The following is a 26,579-nucleotide window of genomic DNA, read 5'->3' on the forward strand; positions in this document are numbered from 1 at the left end:
CAAAGTCACAGACTCCTGAAAGGTGAAGACTGCTGAGCTTAATATTTATTTGGCTTCACTGGAAGTTGACCAGAAAAAAATTCAATGCCAAAAGGAGGTGAAAAGGGAGCGTGTGTGACCTTGACCTGGGCGAGGAATTGTATGACGACAAAGCTCGCACTGCAAACCACCAGGAATGGGCAGACCAGCCAATAAACGATTCTGTGACGACGGGTTAGACAAACAGAAATGAGATCGTTCCCTATCTCGCAGCAGCCACACAAATCAATTCAGATTAACGGAAGAGCTAAATGTTTAAATGTCCTGAATAGTCATTGGAAGGACTGATGCGGAAGCTAAAGCTCTAATACTTTGGCCACCTGATGCAAAAAACTGACTCACTGGAAAAGACTCTGATGCTGGGAAAGATTGAGGGCAGGAGGAGAAGGGGATGACAGAGGATGAGATGGTTGGATAGTATCACCGACTCAACAGACATGAGTTTAAGCAAGTTCCAGGAGTTGGTGATGGACAGGGAAGCTGGGTGTGCTACAGTCCATGGGGTCACAAAGAGTCAAACACGACTGAGTGACCGAACTGACTGAAATGTTTAAAGCAAAACAAAGCCTGACAAGAGCAACTGCTGCTGAACTGTGAAGTTGAGAACATTCTCTGATATTGCTGATGCCAGATAAATTGGTGAAAGTACTCTGGAATGTAAGTTTGTCACTATTAAAGTGGACAATACCTTTGTTCTAAGACCCAGAGATTCTATTCTTAGCTACTGCTGCTGCTGCTTAGTTGCTTCAGTTGTGTTTGATTCTGCGCAACCCTCTGGACTGCAGCCTGCCAGGCTCCTCTGTCTATGCGGATTCTCTAGACAAGAGTACTAGAGTGGGTTGCCATGCCCTCCTCCAGGGGAATCTTCATGACCCAGGGACTGAACCCAGGTCTCCTGCATTGCAGGCAGATTCTTTACTGCCGAGCCACCAGGGAAGCCCCATTCTTAGCTACATACCCTTAAAATATTTCCACATGTGCAGAGTTCACATGGGTATGAGCTAACATGCAATGTGCAGAGCAGCAGCACTATTTGCAGTTGCAAAATATCAGAAACAAACATCTCAAACCAGCAAGCATGAGTTTTCTATTTCTCTGTAATAAATGACCACAAATTTAGTGGCTCACTCAGCCCTCACTGATTATCTCACAGTTTCCATAGGTCAGAGGTGTGGTGCTGAGTAATGTAATGTGTGTGTGTTCCCAGTTGCATCTGAATCTTTGTGGCCCCATGGACTGTAGCCCACCAGGCTCCTCTGTCCATGGGATGCTCCAGGCAAGAATACTGGAGCAGGTTGCCATTTCCTGCTGCAGGGGATTTTCCTGATCTGGGATCAAACCCGAGTCTCCTGCATTGGCAGGTAGGTTCTTTACTACCAGGGCCACCTGGGAAGCCCCTCGAGACTCCCTAGTTGTGGAACATGTAGACTCCTTAGTTGCTCTGCAGCATGTGGGATCTTAGTTCCCTCACCAGGGATTGAACTCACATCCCCTGAATTGCAAGGCAGATTCTTAACCACTGGACCACCAGGGAAATCCCAAGAAGTGTGGGTGGGATTTAATTGGGTTCTCTGCTCAGAGTCTCAGAGGCTGAATTCAGGGTGTAACTTGGGCTGTGGTCTCATCTGGAACTTGGGGGTCTTCTGCCCTCACTCAGGTTGTTATCAGAATGCCTTTTCTGTGGATGCAGGCTTGAGGGTCCTGCTTTCTTGCTCAGAGCCTCTAGAAGCCACCCTCAGGTTCCGGCCACACGGCCCTTTACAACATGGCAGTTTACTTCTCCAAAGCCTGCTGGAGACCCTCTCCTGCTTTGACTCACCGTCTTCTGGAAGGACCCAGTCCCTGGGATGAGGTCAGGCCCACCCAAGATAACCTCCTTTTTGATCAACTTCAGTTCAGCCCCTAGTAACTTATTCTCAGGAGTGAAAGCCTGGCATATTCACAAGTCCTGCCAAAACCCAATGGGAAGAGAATATGGAGAGAGTCAGGTCTCTCGGTGGACCATTTTAGAATTCGCCTGCCACCCAAAAGAATGGGAACATTAACTGTGCACAGCCTCTATGAATAGTACACTATGTATGTGTGTGTGTGTATGTGTGTGTGTATACATGTGTCTATACATACGTATATGTTTTTGTTGTTGTTATTGTTCAGTCACTGAGCCATCCGACTGTTGCCTGACTCTTTGTGACCCCATGGATTGCAGCATGCCAGTCTTCCTCTGTCCTTCACTATCTCCCAGAGTTTGCTCCATTTCATGGCCATTGAGTCAGTGATGCTATCTAAACATCTCATCCTCTGTTGTCCCCTTCTCCTTTTGCCTTCCATCTTTCCCAGCATCATATGATGCAATGTAGAACTGCATATTATACCCCAAGAGAAATACATAAAATATAGCTACATCATGTACTCACTCATATTGGTAAATCTCACAGAGTGCTGAGCCAAAAAAGCAATTAGCAGGAGAAACAGTCCAGTATGACACACAGGGCGAATTTAAATCACACGAAAAGACAGGTGAGTCTCAGTTCGTGCCTATATGTGTGTTAATAGTGTACAGGGATGTATTGATACTAAGAACAAACATCAAGTTCAGAAAAGTGTTTCACTATGGGAAAGGGGGGAGAGAGATGAGAGGATGTGCTCCAGGACTTCAGATCCATTGCTAACCTGCTTTTTTTTTTTAAATAAGATGATTTATTGATTTATTTTTGTGGTCGCTCCACGAAGCATCATGTGGGATCTTAGTTCCCCAACCAGGGATTGAACGCACATGCCCTGGACTGGAAGCTTGGAGGTCTTACCCACTGGACCATCAGGGAAGTCCCATTAATCTGCTTTTTAAACTGCATATGGCCACAGAAGAATACATCTTATTATTCTCTATATACCTTTGCATGCCTCTAATAGATCATGAAAAAAATGAAAAAATATATGGAAGACTGTAAAACAACAGAAACAAACATTAATAAAGATTTCAGCAATATCAGTTGAACTAATTAACTTTTTGAACATAAATCCCAAATGTATGAAAAATGTAGTCAAATCCTACATCTTGCAAATGTTGAAAAAAAATGAAGGGACAAGTTGTTTCTTCAAATTTCTCAGTAATTCTTTCAATGCAACTAAAAGCATGATTAGCCATTCTGGTGGTGAAAGGAAACAGGAAAATTAATTTGTAATTAAGTAGCATTTACTTCTTATATTGTATAACTCCTTTGGACATGATTTTATAAGTGAAAATTCAATAGAGCAAGTAATTAGCATTTAGAGAATGCGAATTAAGAAAACATATCAAATAAATAATATTAAAATTCAAGTTTCTTGGGGAGAATGGATATATATATATATGGCTGAGTCCCTTTGCTGTTCATCTGAAACTATCACAACATTGTTAATCAGCTATACTCCAATGCAAAATAAAAGGTTAAAAAAAGAAAGCTGGATGATTATTCTCATTCAAATATAATTTGCAATTGCATTAAATTTGGGGTCTGACTTGGAAAAAAATTCAATTACCTGTGTTATGGAAAGTAGTGTATTATTATTTATGAATAAAAACTAGGCCTACTTACTATTATTTTAGTAGGAAATTAAAAGGAATAAAGATATCGATCTGATTAAAGATCTACAGTGGATGTTTATTTATTATTATCATTATTTTGATTTTGATTTTTTTGTTCGTCATGGACTTTTTTTGCATCGATTTTGACTTTTACTTATTTTTGGCCACACCCTGTAGCATTCGAGATCTTAGCTCCCTAACCAGGGATTGAACCCATGCTTCCTACAGTGGAAGTGTGGAGTCTCAACCACAGGGCTGCCAGTGAAGTCCCCATTACAAGTATTTTAGCAACATACTAAAATTGCTTTGTATACTAAGTGGAAGGATAAACAGAACAAAACCGTAGTCACTCCATTGCTGCTCTGCAAACAGGTTGCACAGTACCATCTCTCTAGATTCCACATATACACATTCATATACAATAACTTTGCTTTTCTCTTTTTGAGTTATTTCACTTTATTTATTAGGCTCTCGGCTGGCACAGGGCGGGAAGGAGAGGGTGGGCTGAATGAAGAGTGGCGTGGAAACACATACAGTACCGTGTATAAAAGAGGTAACCAGTGGGAATTTGCTGTATGCCCCAGGGAGCTCAAGGGAGGGCTCTGTGATGACCTAGAGGGGTGGGATGGGGTGGGAGGTGGCAGGGAGGTTCAGGAGGGAGGGCACATATGTATATCTATGGTTGATGCATGTTAATGTATGGCAAAAACACAATATTGTAAAGCAATTATCTTCCAATTAAAAATAAATAAAATTTTTTAAAAAAGAAAAAAAAAAGCTGTAATGAAACTGTGCACAGAACCTTTGGTCAGGCAACCACTAGAAAACGCCAATTGTTTTTGTCTTTGCTACAGAAAGCTGGGTGGCAACCTGCCTAGAGCAATCTGTCTCCTGACCTGTATGGGTTGTTCCTTCGTGAAAAGCTAATCTAATTGTTCTTATAATATAACCTATTAGTCCCAACAAAGGAGGAACAGCGGGATACTGCCTCACAGCAGGACTTAATCTCATTATTTCTACTTAGCAAAGTGTCTGGTCCAAATTAGAAGAGAAAGTTATTGGCTCGAGATGACAAAGTTGTTTTATTAAATTGCATCAATATGTCATTCTCTCTTTTCTCGCTGGAAACATTTAGGCTCCTCTCCATATCCAGGGTTTCTGCCGAGGCTCCATTGGCTGTTTCCCCTCTCTCTGCTTTCCAGCGCCACCCATCCCGAGACACAGTGGATTTTGTTTTTTAACGCTTCTCTATTTATTTGGCTGTCCCGGGTCTAAGTTGCGGCATGCGGGATCTTTAGGTGTGGCATGAGCAATTCTTAGTGGGGGCAGGTGGGATTTAGTTCCCTGACCAGGGATCAAACCCGGGCCCCCTACTTGGGGAGCATGGAGTCTTAGCCACTAGACAACCAGGGAAGTCCCAACACAGTGTTAATAAGTGCTCTGGGAGGTGTCAGGAGGCGAGATCACAGTGCTGTCAACTTCAAGATACTTGTAAAATGAGTAGAGGAGAAGAGACTTCGCATGCGTGTTGGCAGCATGCAACAGAAGGAACCATAAAAAGAGGGAAAGCGAGAGTCCAGTATGTGCCAGGCCCTATGCTGGCTTCCTGGCAGGTCCCATTTGAGCATCTTGGAAAGAAGCTGGGGCCCAGCTGTTGCTGGGAGAGAAAATAGACACCAGACCCTATCCTTCCCTTCATCTATCTACATCCCCTAGTTGCACAAGACATACAGGAGCTTTGGCAGCGGAGAGGAGAGAGAGAAATCTTCAGATTTGGGGGCTGAGTATTATCGTAGTTTCTGTGGCTGTCCCCCCAGTATCCATTTCTTCCCCCTATGATGAATCCTAGACAATCCAGCCATCATGTAGTGATTTGTTCAGTAGTGACCAAGTGACCCAATCCTGCTGATGAGAGGGTGGGGCATGGAGGTTGTTGGGGAGAAGGTACTGGAAAAGGTGACCTTGTTTCTAAGGAGGAGACCTGGGCAGAGACAATGTCCTTCTTCTTTGAGATTTCATCATGAAGCCCAGAAATGGGGCATCCGTTCTGTTCACACAAAGATATCACACAGAGAAGGAAACTACATTGGTTTGCTAGGGTTGCTGGTATCTAAAACTAGGTGGCTTCAAACAATGGGAATGTATTCCCATAGTTCTGGAGGCTATGGCAGTCAGAAATCAAGCTGTTGGCGAGACCAGGCTTCCTCTGAAGCCTCCCTCGGAAGGGTTTGCCTTGCCTCTTCTGCTTTGGGCTCTTGCTAGCAATCCTTGGGTCTCCCTGGCTTGTAGATGCCCTGCCAGTCACGTGGCCACCTTCCCTGTGTGCTTCTTCACAGCTCTTCTCTCCGTGTATGTCTGTGTGGGTGTCAAATGCTCCCCTTTGTATGGAATGTCGGCCATATTGGACCAGAGTTCACCCTAAGGATCTTGTTTTAACCTGATCACTTCTATTTCCAGATAAGGCCACATTTTGGGGATCCTGGGGGTTAGAACTTCAGCATGTCTTTAGGGGCACGTAAGTCAACCCATGACAACACCTGAGAGAATTTCCATGGAAGATTCAGAGTCCTGGCTTCCTAAAGTCTACCTATCTCTTGAATTTTGTGACATGAATTTCCTAATTGTTTAACTCAGTTGGAGTCTTTTCTACTACGGGCAGCCAAAGCATTCTGATAGAATAATGCTAACACTGCTGATGGGAGAAGGGTGAGAGGCATGATGGAGGCTAAGGGGGTTCCCAGAGCTGTGGACAACAGTGAAGAAGGAATCTGCCCTGCTGAGCTGATAAGGCGTGGGAGGATCAGAGAGGTTTGCTTTGGTCCAGCATCATTATTCATTCTTCATTCAAACATCTATTCACCAGCTACCCTGTGGCAATGGTTGTGTGGAACATGGAGGATTTAAATGAGCAAGATGGACACCATCAGGGTGGACTTCCCTGGTGGTCTAGTGGTTAAACCTCTGAGCTTCCACCGCAGGGACTGCGGGTTCGATTTCTGGTTGGCGAACTAAGATTTCACATGACTCACAGCATTAAAAAAAAAAAAAAAGACAGACACCATCTCTGCCTTTGAAAGGAATGCTGGAGGAAATCCTGAAATCTGAGTCCAAAGAGGTAAGTGGGGCCAGAGATGAAAAGATACTGAAAACCCTATTAAAATGTTTGTTATCTTGAGGGAAAGGAGGATCTTGAAGCATTTTAAATGGGGGAATGGCATGAGATAATTCATACCTAAGGTGCAAATTTGCAGCTTTAATGCAAATGGAGAATGAGCTGCAGTGTTAGGCAAGGAGACCCATGGGGAACTGGTGGAATAATGCTAATCCCTTCAGCATCCTTTCAGTTCAGGAAGCACTGGGTTTTCCGCGTGGGTAGAGCTGCATCGGAGGGTAAAGGCGCTGGGCAGTCACTGAGTTTGCCCAGGTTGCTATTGTCTCCCTGTCCCTCTGTCCCTCCAGGGCTCTCTTCCTGGGATTTGGACGGGAAACCAGCTTTCGTATCCATGTCAGCTCCTCCTAGAGGCATCTCACGGCAGGTTGCTGGAGCCCAAAACAATCAGGTCCAGCCAAATCAGGGTTTGGTTTTACATCTAGTCCTGTTTCCCTGGAGAGACTATACCTGCCCTGGATGGCTGCGCCAAGGTCAACTTCCAGAAAACAGCCCCAAAACTGATCTTTCAGGCACAAATGCTGGGTTTCCCTGATAGCTTGGTCGGTAAAGAAACTGTCTGCAATGCAGAAGACTGGGGTTCGATCCTTGGATGGGGAAGGTCAACTGGAGAAGGAAATGTCAACCCACTCCATTATTCTTGCCTGGAGAATTCCATGGACAGAGGAACCTGGTGGGCTACAGTCCATGGGGTCGCCAAGAGTTGGACACGGCTGAAGTGACTTAGCACACACCTCAACACCCAACCATTGAGTACAGAGAGACACATCTCATGAGCAGGAAAGAAAGCAAAACCACAGAAATCAAGCATAGCTGGCTTGTGTTTGTGACCATCTTTCTTGATCCCCTCCTATCAGGCAAGTGTCACCAATGGATGGTGCTTTGATTTGGAATGATAATGACTGCTTTTTGTAACTGTAATACTGTTAACATTTCTTGTAAAATTTGATTAGGTCTCCAGGATTTAACTCTTAACTGCATCCTTATGCAAGGAGAAAGCCAGTCCCTTCCTGTGTCAACACTCTCAGCTGCTGGATAACTGATTAGGGGGCTCCCTAGTCACTGGCTGCTTTCATTAAGATGGTCACAGTAATCAGACAGAGAAGCACAATTGAGTAATTGGGAGATCTGAAAATGCAATGTTCCTTGATTACTATTATAGCTAGAGAAACAGAGCAAATCCCAAGGGATCTAAAGCAGCCTTGTCTTTAATATTGAGTAGCCTCTGTATTATGCCAATTTCAAATATATTTTATAGGATGTCACTTGTTTTTTCTAATGCTTTCTAAGCCCAGGGTTGGATTGTTTATATATTATTCAACACACACAATACGATGAGGAAAATAGCAGTTTTGCCTGTATTTTAAGATTTTTTGATGTGGACCATTTTTAGTTATTGAATTTGGTATAATACTGCTTCTATTTTTTGACCACGTGGCATGTGGGATCTTAGCTGCCTGACTGAGGATCCAACCTACACCCTCTACATTGGAAGGCAAAGTCTTAGCCACTGGACCGCCAGGGAAGTCCCATTTTGCCTATATTTTAGATGTAAAAAAAAGTTTAAAGTATAATTTGTTTGGTGTCTTATGGGAACCCACTCTAGTATTCTTCCCTGGAAAATCCCATGGACATAGGAGCCTAGAGAGCTATAGTCCATGGGGTCACAAAGAGTCAGATACAACAGAGTGACTGATCTCAACTAAAAAGCAATGGAGTGGGAAGTATAGACTCTTATCCAGGATGATTTCGTATGCAGGCCCACAGCTCTTATTTCCAATTTCAACATTCAAAACACTTTGAAAATATCCAAAGGTGTTTTGTTGTGTTTTGCTGGTAGCTCATTTAGTGGCAAAAGTCTGACCTGACCTATGACTTATTTATTGTATTATTTATAAAAGACGCTTACTCCTTTGAAGGAAAGTTGTGACCAACCTCAAAAGCATATTAAAAAACAGAGGCATTACTTTGTCAACAAAGGTCTGTCTAGTCAAGGCTATGGTTTTTCCAGTGGGCATGTATGGATGTGAGAGTTGGACTATAAAGAAAGCTGAGCACTGAAGAATTGATGCTTTTGAACTGTGGTGTTGGAGAAGACTCTTGAGAGTCCCTTGGACTGCAAGGAGATCCAACCAGTCCATCTTAAAGAAGATCAGTCCTGCGTGTTCATTGGAAGGACTGATGTTGAAGCTGAAACTCCAATACTTTGGTCATCTGATGTGAAGAGCTGACTCATTGGAAAAGGCCCTGATGCTGGGAAAGATTGAGGGCAGGAGGAGAAGGGGATGACAGAGGATGAGATGGTTGGATGGCATCATCGACTTGATGTTGGGTTTGGGTGCACTCCGGGAGTTGGTGGTGGACAGGGAGCCCTGGCGTGCTGCGGTTCATGGGGTCACAAAGAGTTGGACACGACTGAGTGACTGAACTGCACTGAACTGATTCTTCTTTGTCTGAAGGTTGATGTTCTGCTATAGAAATATTAACGCTTTGGTTACAGGAAGCTGATTCAGACAACTCTGGAGTGAGATATCACCCTTAAAATACCTGGAATATTCTGCACTCCAAAAAGAGGTTTGGGGTAAAGGATATAAAATAGGTCATGTGAAATGAGAGGAAAGGGTGAAAAGTGAAGATAAATTATGAAATTAAGATAGGTCTGTGCAGTAAATAAATACAGGCTGTTTCCATTTAGTACCCCTCACCCAGAACAATGGCTGACCCTTAGTGAGGCCTGAGGGACAGATGGTGAAGACAGATAACAAAGAAGGCAGCCTGCTCTTTGTATTTACCCCTTGAGGGGGCAGTGAGGGGGCAGCCTATGACAGTTCAGTTCAGTTCAGTCTCTCAGTGTTCCAGAAAAACATCTATTTCTGCTTTATTGACTATGCCAAAGCCTTTGACTGTGTAGATCACAATAAACTGTGGGAAATTCTGAAAGAGATGGGAATACCAGACCACCTGACCTGCCTCTTGAGAAATCTGTATGCAGGTCAGGAAGCAACAGTTAGAAGTGGACATGGAACAACAGACTTGTTCCAAATAGGAAAAGGAGTACGTCAAGGCTGTATATTGTCACCCTGCTTATTTAACTTCTATGCAGAGTACATCATGAGAAACGCTGGACTGGAAGAAACACAAGCTGGATTCAAGATTGCCGGGAGGAATATCAGTAACCTCAGATATGCAGATGACACCACCCTTATGGCAGAAAATGAAGAGGAGCTAAAAAGCCTCTTGATGAAAGTGAAAGAGGAGAGTGAAAAAGTTGGCTTAAAGCTCAACATTCAGAAAACGAAGATCATGGCATCTGGTCCCATCACTTCATGGGAAATAGATGGGGAAACAGTGTCAGACTTTATTTTTCTGGGCTCCAAAATCACTGCAGATGGTGACTGCAGCCATGAAATTAAAAGACGCTTACTCCTTGGAAGAAAAAGTTATGACCAACCTAGACAGCCTAGGACAAGCTGACCTCGATGATGACACTGTCATCTTTGCTTGCACCCCTCTGTCCCTGGAGGAAGAGCAGGTCTTCCTGGAGGGGAGTCTGATTCCAGGCCAATCCTAAGCGGCCCAGCCATGGGCAACGACCAGGCTTTGCCTGGAGGGTCCCTGCAGGAGGGAAGCTGCCCTGCCCCTTGGTCTCAGGCACAGCCTTGCACTGCGGTCTCTGGAGGGAGTTTCAGGGAACGAGACAGGCCCCCAGGCTGCCTGCTCAGGTCTCTGGCTTCCTGGCTTCTCCTCGGAGGGGCTTTTCATGGCAGTGTTCAGCACTTTTTCCCACCTTGACTCAGCACGTTTGCACTCCCAGCCCTTCCTCTAGGCACACCTCCCACCCTCACCCCCACTCTCTGGCCCATAAGAGGGCAGGAGCTTTGTTCAGGACTCCCAGGGAATACCCACACCCCTCTGTCCCCTCCACACCAGGGCCGATCCACCAGCACCCCCCCTGCCCTGCCCAGTGGGCAGAAGAGGACCCGGGCAGCCACGCCCGCTCCTACCTGCTGCCTGCACTGGGGCTGTAGGTGAACCAAGGCTCGCCGTGACTTTGGGCTCACTGTCCTCCAAGACCACCTCGACACCTGCCAGCTCAACACCTGCCTCAGGGCAATCCCAGTGCCAGGCCCTGCAGCCACCTCTGGAAACCGCCTGCCGCCCTTCTCCTGACCTCGCACCATCTTTGTTGCCCCCTCCTTACACTCTCTTATCAACGTTTAATCACGATCATGCTTTCATCCACTTAAAAGTTCCTTGGCTTTATGTCCTCCTTTGACATCGACTGTTCTTTCTCCTTTAAGTTCTGGAACAAGACATGGCTCACTTCAGACCTTCAGCACAAGCCCCGGAAAGAACACTGTTCTCTGCGCTTAATCCGGCTTCATCCGGCTTCATCCTGCTCTTCTCACTAACCTCCTGTTCCACAGAGTCTTTCTGGATTTTTCCACCCCTGGTTATGCACCTTCCCTCTGAGTTCCCAGTGTTTGCCTTTATCAAAGCCCATCATGCTTGATATTTGCTTAGTGATTACCTGCCTCTCAACTGGAATTCCTGAAGACTGGGAACTGAATTGCATTTATATCTCAGGATCACCAAGACTGCCTGGTTTTTGATAGACACTCAATAGATGCTTGGCGATGAGGAACACATTTAGCACAAGAATAAAAAAAAAAAACAAACAATAACCCAGAGTTTATTAGTCTATCTGTTAAGATTAAAAAAAAAAAACCCAGGCTATATTAGTCTATCCATTATGTTACAGATAACTTTACCCTTAGAGCTTTTTTTTTTTTTTTTTGGATGTATTATTTGTTGTTCTTACCCCAAGACAATTCTTCTCATATAACAGACCTTACTATTTCAGTTTATGGTGATAAACTTTGTCTTGGTCATTATACTTTTTTCATATTTCTAAATCTTCATGGAGTTAAATTTCAGGGTCCTTCTGATTAGGGACTGATTAGTTTTTTTATTGATTGATTGGTTTTTAACTTTCTTTTCAACCTAATGAATCTTAATGAGAATACAGAGATCTGAACTGGATGATCTTTTAAAGACAGTTCAAATCTGAAGAGTTTATGAATTTATATATTGAAAATCAAAATTCTCTTCTAGATTATGCCTGACATAAAATATATATGAACTGTAAAACGAATTTAAAGTGTTACCTCTCACAAACACATAAAAGCAAACTTCAAACATTTTAACATTAATAATTTAAAAATTCTGCTATATTTTCATTTATAGGTACTAAGAACCCTATCATCCATCTTTATTGGTTTCTGCATCTCATTCTGTTAGATTGTTTCCAGAATTTTAGAATTGACACATAAGCTGACAATGCTGAAAATGTGCTCAGACACCTGTATTCTGTAGAAGAGACCACTGTGAATATTAAAATCGAATTACTCCAAGTTATTAAAAAAGTCAGCATTTTTTAAACCTCGGCTAAAGTGAAATGATGTTAAGCATTATTACTAAAATAAAAATAACTGAATTACACTGACTGCATTTTTTGTTCTTACCCTTGGAAATGTCGTGAATCTATCCAGCTCTTCGACAAAGCAGAACATCTGCAGACTAATTGCCGACATAACGATCAAGAGGCTGGCAGTAAACACAACCAGACTCCCAAGCTTTTTTCCAGGACCAAAGATCTTGTACACAAAGTCTTCTAATGCAGGTGAGATCTTAATAAGCCGAACTACCCGAAGAACCTGTTGTAGGAGAGAAAAACACACACACTCGACCGTTAACACTGAATCTTAAATAAGTTCATACTAAAATCTCATTTTTTATAGCACTCTATAAAATCGCATTTTCCATCTGAGTATTTAGTGATGAAACACTTTAAGAGCTAAGATATTAGCCTAGTTCAGCGCCTGCTGTACAATAAGAACTCAACAAATCCCAAAGGAATGAAGGCAGGAAAATGGTGACAACACACAGTTTTAACATATGCTGTGATAATTCAAAGTGGCATTAATTAACACTATTGTTGAAATAAAGCTGACAATTTTTCGTAATGTTCAAATACCAAAGAAAACATTAGTTCAGCACTAGCTATATTCATTGTCATAAAACAGCCCTTCCTAGGGATTATTGTACATTCACAAAGCAATTTTAAAAATCTTTCCATCAGGGAGTCTTTATTCATGGCTAGACTGTTACCGTAAGACCCATTCTATCCTTCCTTTAATTAACAGAACTTTCTGTGTTTTAGCCTAGCAATTAGTTACCCAGGGTTATAAGTTGTATTTTCTAGCCCCACTTACAAGCGTGGCTGGTAGATTAGGTTCAGACCTATGGAATGTGAAAGGAAGTAATTTTTACACTTTATTTTTTTCTTTAATATTTCAAGTGTTTTTATTCTGAGCAGTTGGTACAAAATATAATGACATGTGTCTTATTCTGTATAGTTCACTCTGTAGAAGCTCTCAACCTCTGATCTGGTCTACTTTTATGGATTTAACAGACCCTTTCAGTTCAGTACAGACCCTTACATTCACTTTACTCTCCTATATATTTCCTTCTTGCTCTCACTGGCAATTGACTTTTGGCATGTGCATTTTTAGAATTCTTTGAGGAACTCCAGATTCAGAGATGCTGGGATGTAGACTGAGTTCATGGTCAGACAAGGTGGATTAAATGGGAACAAAACAGGAACCATGAAATTAAATAAATTTGGCCTGGACACTTGTTATACCCTCCTCTAGCTGGGTGATGAGAACAACTGGAGTTGCCCATTTGGATCAGAAATAAAAGCTTCATATAGAAGGTGACAGCTTCAAACCAACCCAATAGGCTGGCTTTCTGGATGACCACAGGGAACAGGGAGCTTCCCTGGGGGCTCAGATGGTAAAGAATTCGCCTGCAATGTGGGAGACTTGGTTTTGATCCCCAGGTCAGAAAGATCCCCTCAGAGAAGGAAATGGCAGCCCATTCCATTATTCTTGCCTGGAGAATTCCATGGACAGAGGAGTTGAGTTGGGGAAGGGTGGATTTCAGTCCATGGGGTCACAAAGAGAAGGACACAACTGAATGACTTTCACTCACTCACCAACTGGAGAAAACATACATCAATCTTATCCAAGCCCTGTATTTTTAGAACTTCATTATTTTTTAGAACTTTTTAGAACCTTGTGCTTAGCTGGTTATCTAAACACATGTTTACATGTTTTGAATATATATGCAAAAACTCTCACACGTAAGTAATTTTCTCATTCACTTAAAAAATACTATTATGTGCCAAACACAGTGTTGAACAAATAAGATTCAATGGCTATTCCTATTACACACTGAGTGTTAATATAATACAAAGGCATAGCTCTTAAGGGTATAAGATTAAAAGCATAAAGTAGAATATAATTAAAAGTTGAAGTATAAAGTATGGAAAAGTAACATTTTTCTACAAGTCTAAGATGCCATTGTGTTTTTTTTATGTGCTGTTAAGAAATTGAAAATGCTGCTGATTGAAGTATAACACATCACTGATTATAAGGCAGATCCCAGTTTGAAAGTGTTCGTCATTCAGTTGCGTCTGACCCTTTGAGACCCCATGGACTGTAGCAGCCTGCCAGGCTCTTCTGTCCATGGAATTCTCCAGGCAAGAATAGTGGCTTGGGTTACTGTTTCCTTCTCCAAGTGATCTTCCCTACCCGGGGATCAAACTGGGGTCTCCTGCCTTACAGGCAGAATCTTTACTGTCTGAGTCACCAGAGAAGACAGATTCCAGTTTAGAGATGTTAAAATAGAAAAATTGTGGTCTTGGTATAAATGAAAGATGATAATTGAAACAGTAGTTCAAGATGGTTCAATATCAATACGAACTTAAGGTATCTTTGAAGGCTTCTCAGGAGAAAACAGAATACGGTAAGGAAAAGGAAATGCTTTAAAAGCTTATATTAAAATTTTTACACAAATAAAAACATGAGTTTGGATCTTTTCCAGCAACCCTAGCTTGCTAATCCTTCTGATTTTCCTTTGGCAAATCATTTCTACTCTGCTCTTAATCTATGAGGCCCAGAAGGGACTCCCTGACCTCCACGATCCAGGCCTGGCCAGAGTATTCACAATGACCTTAGTCATCAGAAATTCTGTGGGGCCTAGAAGAAGTATCCTATATTTACTCCCCAACTGGAATTACTATAAGAGCCATATAATTCCCAAGCTTCTAGGGAACTTCTTTGCCACCATATGGAGAAAGATAGCTTAAGCATTATACCAACAGAGAAGAAAGGTGAGTGGAGATACGGACCGAGTCCCAGAGATACCATATTAACCTGTGAATTTGCCATCTCTGAAGTCACACTTATCTCCTACCACCAGATTCTGAATTAACAGGAACTACTGGTGGGCTGTAGTCCATAGGCTATCAGAGAGTCGAACATGACTGAAGCAACTTACCCTGCACATGTACTGATAGTGAGTCTTATTCTTGTTGTCTGCAGAACATTGTAGCTGCATGTCTAATCAACTAATGGACAAATGTTTAAAGAAGTTGACAAAACGTAGATGTCATTCATGTTCATTTAAAATAATTCCCAGGTGGCTTGGTGGTAAAGAATCTAACTCCTGCCAGTGCAGGGGACATAGGAGAAGTGGGTTCGATCCCTAGGCTGAGAAGATTGCCCTGGAGAAGGAAATGGCAACCCACTCCACTATTCTTGTCTGGGAAATCCCATGGACAGAGGAGCCTGGAGGGCTACAGTCTGTGGGGTCACAAAGAGTCAGACTTGACTGAGTGACTGAACAACTACCCACCACACAATAAACACAAAAAGAAGAAAATTTATGTGAGAAATAATATTGTTCAAATTAAACATTTATACCACAGACATGTTTAAGTTACCAATTTTTCCCACTATAATTTTTAACAAGGACTTTCAAACCAGAGCATATTACACTTGGGTCATTTTTGCAAATAACAAACAGCTTTATCATAAGAACTATTAAAAGTGACACTCATATTAACATCTAGAATAATATTATGAAAATATTTTACGTATTTATCAGACTTGTTTATTCTCAGGCATAAATGATTCACTATCTAATCGTTAAACAGCTGAGTCCAGGAAAGTTCACAGGAACAATTTAACTGATCTATCGCTCACAGTATCCTGTGTTTTCTCCACTTGAATTAAAATCATATTTAAAAGACTGCCTAAGCAATTCTGAATCATGTCCCAAATTTTAATGAAAACAGCCTATGTACATCTGTGCGATTTTGATAAATTAATATTTCACTAGCTGGAAGAAATAGAACTTAACACAATTCCCTCACTGGTGATTTGATCCGCGTTTTCAGAGGGGGTAAGCCTGCATCGTGGCAAGGCAGAATCCTTATCGGTGACTCTAATTACGCCTTTCATTTATTTGAGGATAAGTCTGCTTTTCACTCTGTCTACCCAATAAAGCCTTTGGATTCTGTATTAAAACAGATACAAAATAAAGTACACCAGACATTCGAAGATAAGCACGGTAGGACATTCTGTGGTTGTTCTTAAAGCATATTTTCTTGGTCACATTTCTAAGTCTATCACTAAAAGTCACTCTGCTGATTAATAGTGAGATACTGTAAAAGTTGGGCTTCCCAGGTGGCAAAGAATCCGCCTGCCAATGCAGGCGCCTGGCTGGCTACCGCCCATGGGGTTGCATAGAGTCGGACATGACTGGATGCACAGCCATGGCACGACTGTAAAAACTGCATGGTTAAGAACACAAACCACTGGGGAGAGTTCTCTGATGTTCCAGTGGTTAAAATTTCCCTTCGAATGCGGGTTTGATCCTTGGTCGGGGAACAAAGATCCCATGAGCCCCACAGCCACAAAACAGAAACAATATAGTAACCAATTCAATAATGACTTTAAAAATGGTCCACATCGAAAAAAAAAAAAAGTCTTTAAAATAGAAGAATGTGAACTATGAGATTAAGCCTCTTGGGAATGAGTTTCCACAAGTTGCTGGCTGTGTGGTCTTTGGTGAGTTACTCAGTCTCCAGGGAAGCAGTTTACACGTATATTCTCTATCTACCAAGAAACAAATGGAACCATGAACTTGGCAGGGTGTCTGCACACCCTAGGTGCACAAAAAGTACCAGCCAGTGTCCTCACTCTGCTACATTAGAACCAGAGATGAAAGTGAAAGTGTTAGTCGCTCAGTCAGGTCCGACTCTTTGCACCCCATGAACTACAGCCCGCCAGGCTCCTCTCTCCATGGAATTCTCCAGGCAAGAAGCCTGGAGTGGGTTGCCATTCACTTCTCCTGAGGATCTTCCCGACCCAAGGATCAAACCTGGGTCTCTTGCACTGCAGGCAGATTCTTCACCATTCTGTAAAGATTCTGCGACTTTCAGTGGGACAATGCTGCCTCTGTTCACTCCATCAAGCACACGTTCTCCTCAAGACAGGGGTCACGTGGTTCTCTCTACCTGGAATGTGTCCCCCACAGACCTTCTCAAGATTCGCTCTTTCTCTGCCCAAATGTCCCCTCTTGAAAGAGGGCTTCCTTGGACAAACTTAGCCAAAACAGCACCCTCACCCCACAGCTTCTCCTTGTCACCCCGCTTGCTCCTTCTGAATCGCATTTCCAGCACTGCTATTCCTTTCATGAACTTGCATGTGAAATGCTTGCCATCTAGAATGCAAGTTTCCCAAGGTGGGGATCTTCTCTGTCTGGCTCACCTCTCTCCCTCAAGTCTGGAACTGTGCCTGACACATAGGAGGTGCTTCGGAAATACCACCTGGATAAATAGATGGGTGATACCAACTCTCAGAGATAACTGATATAAGGGAGACGTTTTGTACACAAATATTGAAGGCAGGAGGAGAAGGGGACAACAGAGGATGAGATGGTTGGATGGCATCACTGACTTGATGGACATGAGTTTGAGCAAGCTGTGGGAGTTGTTGATGGACAGGGAAGCCTGGCGTGCTGCAGTCCATGGCGTCATAAAGAGTTGGACACAACTGAGCAACTCAACTGAATATCAACTCTCAGAGATGATGGATAAAAAGGGAGACATTTTGTGCTCAAATGTTGACTTTGTATAAATATGAAAAATGTGACATCCACTCCGGGAAGAACTGCTGCCAACATGATGAAGCAAGGTCAAGTGAGATGAGAAACAAGCCTGAAGACCAACCAGGGAGATCAAAGTCAGCCCATAAAGAACCAATCTGTTCAAGACAGTGGGTTTCCCATCTGTGAATCTGCAAAACTCCTGAGACATCTTAGCTTCTTGAGAGACTAAACGAGGCAGTGTCTAATGATCTCATTAGAAAAATATAAACTTGGCCATGGATACAGAGAGACGAATGAAAATCACTCAACTACTAACAAAAAATTAAACTATTACAAATTATATAGGCATTAACATTGTTAACTTTGGGAAGTTCCTGGCGGTCCACTGGTTAGGACTCTGTGCACTCACTGTTGTGGGCTTTGGTTCAATCCCTAGTTGGGAAACTAAGATCCCACAAGCTGCATGGTATGGCCAGAAAAAAAAAAAGCAAACTTCACTGACCAGGCATTATGTGACCATATCTATAGCTATATGTCTATATATATATATACAATGATTATAGCCATGCATACCGATTTTAGATATTTTGTGTATAACAGACTAGAAGAAAAGAACCTAGAGATGGTGACTATTAACAATTTGTAATAATTTGGGTTATTTCTTTTCAGCCATTTTTTCATTTATAGGTATTTTATAAACATATATAAACTACCTATGTTATTTATAGGCTGGATTTGTAGCTATACCTGTTATATACTTTTGTGCTGTTTTATATGTAAATAAAACAATCATATCTTTAGGTTACTATGTGAGCTCAGTCGCTTTAGTTGTGTCCGACTCTTTGTGACCCCATGGACTGTAGCCCTCCAGGCTCCTCTGTCAATGGGATTCTCCAGGCAAGAATACTGGAGTGGATTGCCATGCTCTTTTCCAAGGGATCTTCCTGACTGAGGGATCGAACCCATGTCTCTTATGTCTCCTGCACTGGAAGGTGGGTTCTTTACCACTATTTATCATAATCATTTTTATGGTCAAATTTCCATATGGCTTACCAAGCTATTCCTCACATTTATCACTTAAACAGTTCCCATTTTTTCTTTCATCAATAATCCTAGACTAAATATCTTTGTTTGCAAAACTTTGACCTATTTGTAACATTTCAATGAAAAATTATCTGAGAGAAATGTGAATAATTTTAAAGCAAGCCCTGAATATATTTTATCTGGTATCCTTGCTGAAAGAGGCATCAATGTCTTTCTTAATTTGGTTAATTTAATAGGTTTATTAAAAAAGATATGTTATAGCTTTAACTATGAGGCATATTTTATGCAATTATGTACAATGATTCTCTAACATTAGGTACTAAATGTGCATGTTGATTCTGTGAATCTAGACAGCAGTGCCCAAGAGCATATAATGACACATGCTTGGAAAGCATATTTTGTATCAAGAGTTTTAAATGTGTATGTCTTCTGCCCCAGCCATCTCACTTATGATAACCAAGCCTGAGGATATAACCCAACAAGTGACAAGGGATTTTCGCTCAAAGATGTTGACAGTACTGAAAGCTCGAACCATGATGCCCTCTGTGAGTTTGGCTGTGATTACTGGAGACTCAGCTTTTAGTGTGTGTTTGTGGGGTATGTTTTTCGTTTTTGTGAATTGTGTTTTCATGTCCTTTCTTCTACGTATCAGAAGTATTCAGTTTCAGGTTGCAATCTGGCAGCTGAAGTTAATATTGCTCTGAATATGACAGCTTCGGTATCACCAATAAATAAGTTCATCAGTGAAGCTGGAATGTATTTTCTTTCATCTAAGGAATCAGAATCTTCTTTCTCTGCATAGTTTTTAGAAATTCTCCTGCCATTTAATTCTCCAACTCTTGAAAATATCTATTAAGGAAACAATGCAACTTCTGATATTTACATGACAAATTATACAAATGACCAAATTTCGACTCACAAAATGACTATATTTGAGATTTTTAAAATTAGGATATCCCATATACATATATTTTGACCAAGTATTTAAAATATCACTCAGCACATGGTTATTGCTAACAAAGAACATAACATTAATACTCACTTTTGTTTACTGAACAATTATGAAGTAATATGATTTAATATAATGCACTTAAAAACAATAGATACCCAGTTATTAAGTAAAAATTACAGTTATTATAATTTAATGATCACAAGGAATTTATAGGCATTTTAAAATAATAAAGTATGACTATACTCTGTAAAGGTTAAGTTTTATTTTTTATTGTTTCAATTTCAAGTACTGTTGAGCAAACAAATTTAGGCTTATTAAGAAGGGAGGTCTACTCTTGGAATTAAAGTCATATATAAAGTCATATATCAATTTCAAAATTTAATATGCGTGCTCAGATTATAATACTCATGTGAATATAAAACATGTATGTCTATTGTACTGTGCTAACTTTTTATGAACTGTATGAAAAACACCTCCATTTATTACTATGAATTTTTATGAGTTTATAAACAGTAATTTTTAATTTATTTTGGCCATGCCATGAGATATGTAGGATCTTAGTTTCCTGACCAGGGATTGAACCTGTGCTCCCTGCAGTGGAAGTACAGAGTTCTAATCACTAGACTGCCAGGGAAGTCCATTATATTTGATTTACCTCATTTAGTTTTGGTTATACCAGCACACATGAGATCTTAGTTTCCTGACCAGGAATCAAACCAGCGTCCCCTATATTGGAAGCTCAGCGTGTTAATCTCTGGTCCACCAAGGAAGTCCCCATGACTTATGAATGTGCTATTTTTGGTATTTAAGATGTCACTGAGCCCATCTCAAGTTTGTAGTTACTAAGGTTGTTGCAATATCTAGTTGTTAGAATGCATGTATATTCTCTGGAAAGAAAACAATTCTAAAGAAAAACAGGCATTATGTGTATTACCTGAAAGTATGTGAATTGGGAATGATAAAGGTCTGGATATGCATGAAGAGTGGTTCCAATTACGAGGAGCAGCTCGAATTTGTGGAGAGATGAGCTAATATACCCAGTGAATCCCAAACACCATATCTTCAGAAGTGCTTCCAAATCAAAAAGTACTGTAAAAGCCACCTAGAGGAAAAAAGAGTGAAATTAAAATCAACCCTCAATTTATTTCAAAATATGTCATGTGTTTGTTAGTGCATGAATTTTCATCACTAGCATAAAAAAATGAGAAGATATGTTACATAAAAATCTAGAATGAAATTTTATTAAAAAGATGGTTTTAAAATATACCAACTAGAACATCACAGACCAAATGTATCTTCAGTGATCAGAAAAGCACGTAAAAGTATTAATTGTTTCTGAGAGGTATTATTTCATTAATTTCCTCTAAATTTTCAAGACCAGTACTTAGAGTACTTCTTTTTTTTTTTTCCCCAGAAAGAACTGGTTGACCAGGCAACATGAGGTATCTTAAAATTTGGTACCCCTTTAAATCAACTTCCCGGTGGACATTCCCCAGACCTGAAAGTAAAGTGACTTTGAATTTCAATCCCACGTGGGCAGGCACATGCAGACTGATTTTCAGTAAAGCGTACTCTTTTTCTATTCTTCTGGAGTCAGGATCATGGCTGAAGTTTTACTCAAGATTTCCTTTTGATGGAGGGACATTTTCCTTCTCTCACAGAGGTGAAGACCTCATGTGTCCTGATGCTATATAGCCCAGCCTTCTATCCAGGTTACAGCTCTTTAAGGCACGTTCTAGGTGATAAGAACACGCAGACACCCTCAGGGCAGCTACTGGCCCTGGTGCCCCCTAGGAGTTCTGCATTCACGTCAAAACACTTTTTTGACCTTGAGAATATTCCTCTAAGTTTTGCATGTTCTGCTAAGCATTTTAAATGTTTTACTATTCTAGGTATCACTCTTAATAATTTCATAGATAATTTTCAGCCACTTCTGGGGACCACGTTCTATGTGTTTCCTAAAATCAATAAGCTATTTATTTTGTGTTTAAACATGATCATATTTTCTATGATTTAAAAAAAAAAATCTTGAACCTTCTTTGCCCCATTCTGTAATCAATCGTTTCTTCTGTAAGGGCATATTTTCTATGATTTTTAATAGGAAAATTTAGCCTTCTTACATTTAGCGTGCCAAAGGTATACCTAGTCTTATGTTTTTAGTTTATTGTGTGTCATTGATATTTATCTTTTAACTTTTTCTTGTCTTTACTGGCTTGGGAAAATTGTTGTTAATGTCTTTTTTCTTCCTTGTTTATTTAGACTCTATTTTTCTAATCTCCCAGTTTAAGGCTCGACTGTCATATATTAATCTATACCTTTTTATTATTGCATCCAAATTAAATAATTGCAAACTCCTCTCCTGCACAAAAGGTCTTGCTCACTCTTCCCTCACACCCTTCAGTTCAGTTCAGTCACTCAGTCGTGTCCGACTCTCTGCGACCCCATGAATCACAGCACGCCAGGCCTCCCTGTCCATCACCAACTCTCAGAGTTCACTCACACTCAACGTCCATTGAGTCAGTGATGCTGTCCAGCCATCTCATCCTCTGTCGTTCCCTTCTCCTCCTGCCCCAAATCCCTCCCAGCATCAGAGTCTTTTCCAATGAGTCAACTCTTCGCATGAGGTGGCTAAAGTATTGGAGTTTCAGCTTTAGCATCATTCCCTCCAAAGAAATCCCAGGGCTGATCTCCTTCAGAATGGACTGGTTGGATCTCCTTACAGTCCAATGGACTCTCAGGAGTCTTCTCCAACACCACAGTTCAAAAGCATCAATTCTTCGGCACTCAGCCTTCTTCACAGTCCAAACCTCACATCCATACATGACCACTGGAAAAACCATAGCCTTGACTAGACGGACCTTTGTTGGCAAAGTAATGTCTCTGCTTTTGAATATGCTATCTAGGTTGGTCATAACTTTTCTTCCAAGGAGTAAGCATCTTTTAATTTCCTGGCTGCAATCACCATCTGCAGTGATTTTGGAGCCCCCCAAAATAAAGTCTGACACTGTTTCCACTATTTCTCCATCTATTTCCCATGAAGTGATGGGACCAGATACCATGATCTTCGTTTTCTGAATGTTGAGCTTTAAGCCAGCTTTTTCGCTCTCCTCTTTCACTTTCCTCACACCCTTACCAACCTACAAACTGCACAGTATCCATCTTTCACCCCCACTCCTAGTGCTACCACACCTCTTCCTAAATTTTGCTTTTTCTGAGATCATCCACCAAAGACTTTATTTTTTTTTTGGCCACACTGAATGTCTTACATGACCTTAGTTCTACAACCAGGGACTGAACTGTGCCCTCTGCAGTGGAAGCTTGCAGTCCTAACCACTGGTCTGCCAGGCAAGTCCCAATTCTAGCTTCTTAAATAGTAATTATTGCTTTTTTATCAAGCCCCAGGTGGAGCCAGTGGTAAAGAACATGCCTGTCAATGTAGGAGATGCACGAGATATGGGTTCGATCACTGAGTCAGAACCCTGGAGGAGGGCATGGCAACCCACTCCAGTATCCTTGCCTGGAGACTCCCATGGACGGAGGAGCCTGGCGGGCTGCAGTCCATGGAGTTGCCAAGAGTGGGACAGAAACGCCTCAGTTTAGGAACATTTTCTTCTCTGGTTTATTATTACTCTTCCATTCCCTTTGTTCTTCAGGGACTCCTATTATTCCCAAATCAAGTTTAGACTCTTGATTTTCCCTCTTGCTTTCTACCAACTCTTTATTTTTGCCCACTTGTTCTCTCATATAATTAGCTCTCATCAACGACCATGCCCTTTCAGCTCATTTTTTGGAACATGTTAGTCAAAGTTCAGAAGGTCTGTTTTTTGCCATAATTAACCATCTTTGAGACACTAGGCAGGGTGTCTCTTCTCTGGCCTATCCATTCTACTTGATTGGGAATTTTCTGTACATATTCATCTTGGATTTCAAATTCCATCTTCATTTTCTGAGTCCCTTTGTGTGAGAATATTTTTCTTTGCTTGCTCACTGCTATATGTTTTGTTTATTTGTCTTTAATGCTCTCAACAGTGGTGAGATTATTTTTGATGATAAATGACCTATAACACTACGGCCCCTTGGCTGGGCAGTAGGGGGAAGGCAAAAGGAGAAGGGGGCCGCCAAGGATGAGATGGTTGGATAACATCACCTACTCAATGGACATGAACTTGAGCACACTCTGGGAGATGGTGAAGGACAGAGAAGCCTGGCATGCTGCAGTCCACGGGGCCGCAGAATTGGACACAACTCCATGACCGAACAACAACGACAAGAAGGAAGAAGCTGCTTTGTGTCAGGATTCCATCCCAGGCGGGTGGAATCCATTCCTGCGAGTAATTCAGCTCTTTGGGAGATTCCAAAGATCTCAGAGATCAGCAGGATTCTTCTGAGTCTCCCAGGACCACAGTTCCTCTGCAGGGTTGGCCTCAGGTGGCCAGAGGATCCAGATCCTGGCCACAAGTCCCAGTAAGAGGCAATTAATCTCCAGCCCTGGCTTCTCAGCCGGGGCCCTGCAGCACAAGGAGGAAGTCCAGCAGCTGTCCCTTCCCCCAGGCAGAGTCTTGGAGAAACTGAAACTCCATGGGTCCATCTGAAGGCTTCCCTGCAGCCTGGCTCAGCAGCTGTATTAACAGAGGGAGCAGTGGCCAGTACCCTGGGTCCACCTCTCCCTCACCTGTATTTTCAGACTTTCATTCCAAGCGAACGAACGTAATTCATATCAAAGTGGCCTTTTCTTTTTTTTTTTTTAAATCAGGGAACTACCAATAAATGCCTGAAATACATTTGAGTAGACTGCCTAATTACATATAAATACAATTAACCACTTTACTAACTTAACATTTGCTATCAAAAGACAGATGGAACAATCTGTTTAAATGATCATAATTTATAATAAGTATGCAGTTGGATCCCTGTGCATTATTATTCACCTGGTGGGAAAACCATGTGCTTTTAAAACCACTAAAAGGCACTAAAAATGATTTGGCAAATTATTATGTGATTATGTATAAACACTAACATTCCTACTGATCTTTCCTACTAGAATTCCTGAATCCAGTTCTCCTGGGAGCAAATGCCTTGGTTACATTATCTGTGAATGTTAACATTCACATGTGAACATGAACATTGTTAACATTGTCTGTGAATTGTTACAGGCCAGCATCCCATTCTCCAAGAAATAGTATTAGTCCCAAAGTCATAAAATTTCATGGAAGAATATGATACATAAAAATATGTCGAACTTACTCATAATTATGGGTTATTCTGGCAAAGGGGAGAAGTCTGTCAGGAATTACAGAAGGGATTTAGGAAAATTAAGTTGTCCGTGTCGGTTAGAGGGTTTAGCACAGGATTTCAATTCAGCAGAAGATAATGGTTTGGAACAATCAGGGCAGAAGCAGTGAGGAGGTAATTTTAGTAAGCTCCGTTCAATGGATGGCTCTAGCCTGAGTCAATGAACTCAACATTGACAGCTGCTGGACAGCGTGGAACTTACCATTCATAGTGCTGGCATACAAAAGGAAGGAGACTGGCAAGTTATCTGCAGAATCCAGTTACATGGAAGTGCTCCCCCAAAGCATCATCTAAGCAGGTGCCCAATTTAGAGGTTTACTGCAAACCTTTTTTGTTTTTAATTTATTGGAGTACAGTTGATTTACAATGTTGTGTTAGTTTTAGTTATACTGCAAAGGGAGTCAGTTTACATATACATATATCCATTCTTTTTAGATTCTCTTCCCATACAGGTCATTACAGAGTACTGAGCACAGTTCCCTGTGCTATACAGCAGGTCCTTATTAGTTATCTATTTTATATATAGTAGTGTGCGTATGTCAATCTCAGTCTCCCAGTTTTTTGTGTGTGTGCGCGATGCCATGCAGCACGTGGGATCTCAGTTCTGCGACCAAGGATTGAATCCACGCCCTCTGCAGTGGAAGTGTGGAATCTTAACCACTGGACCGCTAGGGAAGTTCCCAGTCTCCCAGTTTATCCCTCCTTCACTTCCCCCTTGGCAACCATAAATTTGTTTTCTACATCTGTGATTCCATTTCTGTTTTGCAAATATGCTCACTTGTACCATTTTTTAGATTCCATGTAGAAGTGATATCATACGACATCTGTCTTTCTCTGACTCACTTCACTCAGTATGACAATCTCCAGGTCCTCTGCAAATCCTTAGCAGTCAGCATTGCAACCTTTGGGAGTCTCCCCTTCATTACCCCTAGTCTAGGAGCACCCATGACCTTGGCTCCTAACTCAGCAGGCCCCACCCTGAGAAGGTCACAGTGGGACCTTTCCTCTGTCTTGAATCTTCAGAGGACATTATACCATGAGTGGGTGCTTAAAGTTGAAATTTGTCTTTTTAAGAGGGAAGGCAAGATTTGTGAGAGGAGGATACTAAACCTTTTCCTAAACATTGTTGGCCATGTTACTTGAAGAAACTTGAAAACAATACATGAAAACACCAAAATATTTCTTTCTTCTTACAATTTTTCCTAAATCAGGGATTTGCAATCTTTTTTTAACAACCCCCTGAGCCTTTTTTAGATATTTTGTTTCTAATCACTACATCATATGGAATTTTTATTAGCATATATATGTTATAAATATAAACATATCTAACTCTGCTTTATATATGGAAAGAGTAGGGTTTTTTTTTGCCTCTCCAAGAACAGTTTTTATCCCCTTAGGGGTTTTTCCCACCCCCTCTTGAGAATTTATGCTATACAGATAAATCAGGTTTGATGTCACCATAGCAGAGTTTCACTAACATTTTCAGGAATGCAGGT

General features: G+C 41.4%; 1 protein-coding gene across 1 annotated transcript in view; it reads right to left on the reverse strand.

Annotated features, from left to right (window-relative positions):
- Positions 1 to 26,579, reverse strand: part of NALCN (sodium leak channel, non-selective) — a 297,953-nt gene that overhangs the window by 143,476 nt on the left and 127,898 nt on the right. The window contains exons 12-13 of the mRNA XM_040267414.1: positions 20,726 to 20,893; positions 12,299 to 12,490 (exon numbers count right to left, since the gene is read on the reverse strand). Of these exons, the coding sequence (XP_040123348.1) occupies positions 12,299 to 12,490; positions 20,726 to 20,893 (360 nt within the window). The remainder of the gene's footprint in view (positions 1 to 12,298; positions 12,491 to 20,725; positions 20,894 to 26,579) is intronic.

Source organism: Oryx dammah, unplaced genomic scaffold, assembly GCF_014754425.2.
Source record: "Oryx dammah isolate SB20612 unplaced genomic scaffold, SCBI_Odam_1.1 HiC_scaffold_24, whole genome shotgun sequence".
NCBI classification, from domain to species: Eukaryota; Metazoa; Chordata; class Mammalia; order Artiodactyla; family Bovidae; genus Oryx; species Oryx dammah.